We start from the raw sequence: 7,561 nt of genomic DNA, 5'->3' as shown, positions 1-7,561 counted from the left end.
CAAGGTTTTGAATACAATGAACTTTTCAGTCTGCGTGTTTAAGGAGTTAACAATCTCTTGGTGCTTCTTGGCTCGCCCTTTAAGCTTGTCTTGAGAGCGTATTTTCTTTAGCGATTCTGATAGACTTTCGTAGAAATAAAATCGAATAAAAGCACGGCCAAGAGCAAAAAGAGGGATATATGTATGTTTTTCGAAAAGATATCCTTGAAATGTGTTTAAGCTAACCTACTATTCCAATTTGTGGTGTGGGTCTTTATGCTCCTTCGAACAGAATTCTTAACTGTTCGTTGAAGTTGTTGATTATCAGCAGTACAACAGAGCTGACGTATGTAACTAAGGAAGATTCATCCATGAATATTACGTTTTTCCAATTCTGTTTTAAATTTGCTTTAGCCCATGCATCCTTTTTTCAACATGTGATAGTGAGAGCAGCGATTTTTTTTTCAATCAGCTCCGAAATTTAAGCAGTAGAAAGGGTGTACCTCACAATGACTTCTGCAGGAGTTGAAGAGATGAAGAAGAATTTGAGTCGGTATAAAACCTCCTCTGCACTTCAAAGAACCTGCGCCAAATATTTCGGGGATTATATCACTGAAGACCTGGGAAATTTTCTAAATGTCTCACTGGAGGGAGAATCCTTTAAACTACCGGATCACAGTAGTGTTTTTCACGCGGTAATAAACGCTATTCATGAAGCCTTAAATTGGTTAAAGATCAACACAATATCATCAACAGATAGCTGCATTCTATCAGGCAGACAAGCTGCCCTACAAGCCTTGGATGCATTCCAAACAACATCAAGGAGTGTCTTACGTTGTCACCAATCTCTTAATGAGATAGCCAAGCAATATCGCGTAATCTAATGCTGGGTTCCAGGCCACAGAGATATACCAGGGAACTGTAGGGGTGACCAACTTGCAAGAAAAGGTACCTGTATGCTAAATATAAGTAATTTTATGGAGGTACCTCTTGTAACTTGTAAGCTTCTTATTAAGGACGCACTAATCAGTTCCGCGGATTAGCGTTAACACCTGTTAAATTGCTAAGCAAACATGGCCAAGACTAAATCTACGTTATAAAATTGAGTAGACTTCAAATTGGGACCTTAGTAGGGGCCCTCACGTCTCATAGGAAATCATGCAAGGAGACTAGGCGTTTACACGCATGATTTCTGTCGTAGCTGCAGAAATGAGGAGGAGTTGGAAACAATTCAACACCTGTTTGCACATGCCCAGCTCTAGCCAGAAGCAGGAACCGATATTTAAGATCCTACTTCTTAACGATTTAGGCTTTGTCAAAAGCTCAGGATGGTTCAATATGAAAAGGGAAATGTAGCCAGCCCCCGCGGCTCACAACGCACCCATTTCGTGGTCTGAGTGGCATCGTTGTTTACTTGATTCGGCTGCCAAATCTAACCGAACTTAACCTCACTGGAGGGACTGGTTACCTTCTTAAAAAGATCTAAGTGGTTTAAGCAACTTAGTTTGGGTATGGAAAGCAAATGCAGAGATCACAGTGGGCCTTTAGGCCACCGAGTGTGTTGTCTTAGTTCCTGTCTAACCTAACACGCTTGAACCTTGGCGGCCTCGCTTCCATTAGATGGACTGTACTCAAATATTTGGTGTTTTTTTGTAAAAAAAAAACTTAAATAAAAAAATTAAATGAAAAAAGATTAAGTACAACAATTAACAGTCACAACTTGATCATATGTCGCGCTACTATTATTTTGACCGCCACTGTATGTGAGCAATACGATATGCATTGCTTTACATATTATTTGTGCATTTATTAATTTTTGCAAATGGATTATTTTAATAATTCTTACTAGCAGCTTATTGGTATACAATTCAAAAACGGAAATACATTGCGTCCATTACCAGTATTTTGTTGTAGGAAATATTTTAAATATAAATTTTTTTACCTTGTCGTCGATGTTAAAAACTCTTATAACTCCACTACTGTAATTGCCTCCCTTTTAACTTTTAATTAAAACTCATAGCGGCGTGAAATACAAAAATTAAATCTAAGCTAAAATACGCAATTTTACAAAGGAAAATTAAATGAAAAAAAATTATCGGAAGTCAGATTTAAAATAAATAAAATCTCTATCTGTTTGTGAACGATAAGCGCGATTTGCAGTTTATATTTATAACGCATACATATAAAGAGTTGCAAAAAAGTTTTTCAGAATAGCCAGCAGCTACCCACCCATACTTTGACAGTTGATCGCAGTCGAGCAGAGCTGGGCAGCGATAACTTTCTACTGAAAAAAGCCACAAACCAAAGCACGAACACCTTTTTGTAATATTTTCCGCCACATAGCATTATTCCTTATTCTCCGCGCCTTTTTTTTTGTTAACATAATTTTTCGCATATCTCTCGCACATTTCAGGGTTTGGCATTTAATGCCAAAACGCGCATCAGCTCAGCTGCATTCATAGCAAAAAAGATGGCACTGCTGCAGTACGCACCCACTAATGAACACACAGCGCCACAATGAGCAAACAAACAAACACACAAATTGCAAAATCGCACAAATGCCAAAAGTAAGCAAAGCCGTTATTATGTACATATCCTAGTACACAAGTTGAGATTGGTGAAAACGCGCATAAAAATTTACCAACAGCAAAAAACTTTTCCAATTAAGATTTATAAACCCGTGAAGCGTACAACGAAAATCAAAGCTGAAACATTTTGTATCTCCCTTTTATTCGTCGTGTAACTATGTAGGTGAAAGCTTATGGCATGTGGCATGCTGCAATGCAATTGTTGCAGGCGATTTTGTAAAACTATAAACACATTGTAAATTTCACAGCAGTCAAAATCTGAGAGGAGTAGAAGGTGTAGATATTGCAAGTTTTAGCGGTGCAACTTCAGGAGCAATTCAACGAGTGTAGCAGCCCAAGCGAATGCTGAAGATCAAGTAAGAGTACGCATTGGGGAGCAGTGTATTGCTGGCGTTCGAGTGGCAATGCTGCTGCCGTGAAATTCTATCTATTTTGCTGCTCTCGTTTATGTTTATTGTTGCTACAATTTTTTCAGACACTATCGTTTAATCGTCGAAAGCCAACCGATTGTCCAGCGGCTCACTGAGCTAAGTCACACAGCAGAAGGGCAGATAGTCCATATTTCATGTACACTAGCAATTTGTTCTTTTCCCCATTCCATTGAGCGTAAATTTGCTCGCCACTTTCGCGCCACACATACGGCAAAATCTTACAACTTTGCATTGCAACTCGCTGAAATGAAATATCTGAAATATCCTTCAACCAACCGACAAACTACATAGTAAAGTACATAAAGCGCGCAATGTGTGAAAAAATTGCTAAAAATGCTGATGCGAACTATTGCATTCATGAATAAAATATACAAAAGAGCAATAGCTCCAAGGCTGTGCATACAGGCCAGGCAAACAATTTGGGAGCTCGTGTGTACGCGTGTGTATGAAAGTCAATGCAAGCAAAGCTGTTTGGTGTCACTTGGCACAGCGGCAACAAAAAAGGAACAGCAAAGCTGTCAGCACACCTAGATTTTCTACAGTTGCTCTTGAGTGGTATGTTGACGGAAAAAAGGTGTAAAAGTAACAAATTGCAAAATCATATTGTGGGCAAGTGAAATTCATAACATATTTTCAGGCGCCAAAAGCACCTTTTGATTGTGCTGGCTTGTGTGTGTTTACGTAAAGGCAACCCTTCTGCAAAAAATTTAAACAGGCCACTATCGAACTAGTTACATCGTAACTGTATGCAAACTAGTGAAAAACTCATGTAGAGTGGGACCGTCGGTGCTTGATAGTTGCGCTAGTAACTGTGGAAAACGAAATGTAAACGATGAATGATTATGAATACTGATTATTTGGTTTGTAGAATTCAAAAAAAAAAATGTGTTTGCCTTAAGAATTTCAATAAATTACAACTTAGATATGGTAATATTAATAAACTTGTCAAGAAATCGGCTTTAACAAGCGCGCTGTTAATTCTGCCTTTTCCACACTAGATACAGAAGCAAAGCGAATAGGTCTGGTGGTGAATGAGGACAAAACGAAGAACCTCTTGTCACGCCACTGCTGGCAGTTATGACTTCGTTTATTTATATACCAGAATTACCGACGATAACAATGTCAGCCTTGAAATCCACCATCGAATCTATCTTTCCAATAACTGCTACTTTGGGCTAAATAGATTAGTAAAGTCCTCTCTCGATGAACAAAACTAACACTCTACAAGGCTCTCATCATGCCCGTTCTATCGTATGGCGCAGAAGCTTGGTCCATGACAATATCCGATTAAACCTCACTTGGAATATCTGAGAGAAAGATTCTACGGAAGAATTTTGGACCTTAGCCCGTTGGTGATTGCGCGGCGAATAAAGATTCAGCTGGGTCATGTCGTCCAAATGGATACAAACACTTCGGCTCTGAGAGTACTTGATGCGGTACCAGCTGGGAGTAGAGAAAGATGAAAGCCTCCTCTGCGTTGGAAAGAACAGGTGAAGAAGTACTAAGCTTCACTTGGTGTGTCCAACTGGCGCCGGTTAGCAAAATAAAGAATCGGCTGGTGCGCTCTGTTCAATCACGACCAAAATAAAGTCCCGCTGAATGTCACCAAATAATGTGGGAGCTCGCGCTACTAAATATTCGCTTACTGCAACATTTATCATAATAAGCTGTCCTAAGTGGAACCAGTTCCGAAAGCGTTCGAAACTTCTACTGCGGCTGATAATTTTCATTTCATATCAACACATACAAGTATTCAATTGTAAGTTCTCCGATAAGTTAGAGCAGTACCAGAACCAGTGCCGCTCTCTAATAAACTAGTTTAGAACTAGTTCTATTCCATTGCAGACGTGCTCTTAAAAATCTGTTTCAAAACATAATTTTTCGTACAATGTATGCAAAAGCAAATAAATCGTTGCATATGCAAAGGAGCTAAATGAAAGTTATTTCTCTAGGAAATACCTCAGCTCAAGGTATAACTCAAACATAAATACATACATACACACATTTAGATATACCCATTGCTTGCTACCAGCATATTTTCTTCATTCGCTATATTTGTTGGTATTTTGCATATTTTTCCATTAGGAATGTGCAGATATACGCTGAGGATGAAAACGTGCATCTGCATTCCAATCGCGTTTATCTCTCATGTGAAGGTTGAGTGCTTGTGCAGCTGCATATTAAAGCTTCAGAAGCAAATGCTTTTTTCATAAAATTTTTTATTTTCGAAATTTTTAGTATAGAATTTACTACTCCAGTTGGGCTTGTAAAAGTTAAAAGTACTCACTTATGCTTGTGCTACTGATGCATTTCATAGGATAACTGATAAATAAAAGCCGGAAATACGAATTGTTTGCGGTAATCGTGACAAATAAGCAAATGTCTGCTAGGTAGTCACATTTTTATTTTCGATATGGGAACGTAAAATTGTAGAAGTAGAAAAAGTGTTTTTTAAGTAATATTGCTCGAGCTCGTTAAGGGGTTATATGCAGGACCGAAAGGAGCAACAGCTGATCTCCGGAGCTCCTCTCAAAAAAGTCGTTTTGTAGTGGCCACTATATCTCTGAACAGGATATTCTGAAATTGAAAAACCAAACAGGTTTCGTTAAGGTAATGTTAAATCTAGTAATTAACCGAAGTAATAAGCAAACTAAATTTTGTTTGACAAAATGGCGGTTTGTCAAAACAAAATCGATTTTTCACCGAAATTTCGGCTTTAAATTATTTATAAAAAAAATATTTATCGCTGGGGAAAACTCTTCGATTAATTACTAAAAAATATACTTAAGAAGCCAGTATTAAAATTTGAGACTAATCGGTTAGCCGTTTTCGAGTATTGTTGGTCACTGACTTTGAAACCACCATTTTGAGACAAACGCGATTAAAGTTTGAAAAGCACTATACATAGGATAACATTTTTCTTTTTAACTTACATGGAGCTGTCTATTCCAGGACCATATAATACACCCTTCGCCGCTTCGAGAGCTTCTGATAACTCGAGCTGATGTTGTCTGCGGGCCATTCTTTAGAAGGGAGCATTTACAATAGGCAGAAAAATAAAAGGACAGCGTTCCAGGTCCGGCCTTGTATGATACTTTCATGCACTCTGAATCGCCTTTCCAAATTTGCGTGTAACTTCGAAAATATTTCCCCGGAACGATATGAAATTTTCTGTGTGTATTCTTAAATATATGTACATTAAGAAAAAGAAAAATAAATCAATTTTTTGAGAATTCTAACTGAAAATTCTAACCCCGCATATTTTTCTGTTATAAAACAGGTCCTCATAAAACCCATCTACTGTTCAGGGGCGACATAAATCTTTAAGTATCTCCAATTGTAGAGCAGCATTAACATGAGCAGACTATTGTGGGCACACATACATGTAAATATATATTTATATTCAGAAAATGTCCTTTAATAGTTATCGCGGTCTATTCACTTCCATACATACTTTCTTAACTATCTCATACACCTACTTTCCTGACCCACCACACTTTTCTCACCTGCTGTTATACTTATTTTCTCAGTCCCGTTTACTACTACATACTGTGCTGCATATCAGTTTACTTTCTGTTTCATAGGATATCTCAAAAACTCAAAAATAATTCTTTATTTCCTACTTTTCAATGGAGCCAAAAATGTAGGAAATTATATTTCCTGCCTTGCCTGCTTTGATGCTACTATAACTCCCCACTTACAAACACCTATTCAGCATGAACACTCGTACTACACGTCGCATTCAAAACTTCACACACACTCAATAAACCATCCGCCGCCCTCTGCATTGGTCAGCACTCAAAAGACTACTCAACTGCATACTCATCATCCACTTTTGCAAGTTGTTACTGTCGCTGTGAACGACACTACCGTTGCTGCTCATTTCAAGTCCAATTGAATTTCTGTTTATTCTAGAAATGACAACTGCCAACTTCATGACAGCAAAGTGGCTATCGTCAACTCGCATTTATGGATGCCTAGTAGTACAGCAGCGGAGTTTTTTAGCTAAAAGTAATTTTACGGAATTTTTAATTTTTGAGGGAGGGATAGTTATAGAGATTATAATGGTTTCTAGATATTTAAAAAATAAAAGAAAATTATCGTAAATTATTAAGATTTCAAAAATATTATAAAGAACCACTGATTCTTTTTATTATTAAAAACACATTAAAAATGGAAGCCCATAAGAATGAAAACAATACTTTACCAGAGCTGATTACTTATTCTTGAAGTAATTTACCTCTGTAAGGGAAGACCTTTATGCAAAATTATGTAAGGTTCTAAATTCCTGTAAACGTCGGCGAGTCTGCTGATTACGCTTTATTTTGAACCAAAGCAGTGATATTTTTGGTACTTCGACCGGAACAGAAAAATTCAATAGTGAATATTTTGACTCGAATTTATGCACTATAGATCATTTACAGCCTATCCAGTGGAGCGATAATTACGGCTGAATTAAAAGACTTAAAATGACAGTCACCGATAGCGAAATACTGGCAGTAATTTTTAATAATTTTCAACTGCTGCTAGTTTGTTAACTTTATTATGAGAAAAATCAGAGCC

General features: G+C 37.5%; 1 protein-coding gene across 3 annotated transcripts in view; it reads right to left on the bottom strand.

Moving 5' to 3' along the window:
• Positions 1-5,347: 5,347 nt before the first annotated feature.
• Positions 5,348-7,561, bottom strand: part of LOC129242805 (uncharacterized) — a 36,590-nt gene continuing 34,376 nt past the window's right edge. For all 3 annotated transcript variants that reach the window (XM_054879655.1, XM_054879656.1, XM_054879657.1), the window contains exons 3-4: positions 5,932-6,180; positions 5,348-5,575 (exon numbers count right to left, since the gene is read on the bottom strand). In XM_054879655.1, the coding sequence (XP_054735630.1) occupies positions 5,528-5,575; positions 5,932-6,180 (297 nt within the window). In that variant the 3' untranslated portion in view covers positions 5,348-5,527. The remainder of the gene's footprint in view (positions 5,576-5,931; positions 6,181-7,561) is intronic.

The sequence above is a fragment of the Anastrepha obliqua genome, chromosome 3 (assembly GCF_027943255.1).
Source record: "Anastrepha obliqua isolate idAnaObli1 chromosome 3, idAnaObli1_1.0, whole genome shotgun sequence".
NCBI classification, from domain to species: Eukaryota; Metazoa; Arthropoda; class Insecta; order Diptera; family Tephritidae; genus Anastrepha; species Anastrepha obliqua.
This window is presented reverse-complemented; position numbering and strand designations above follow the sequence as displayed.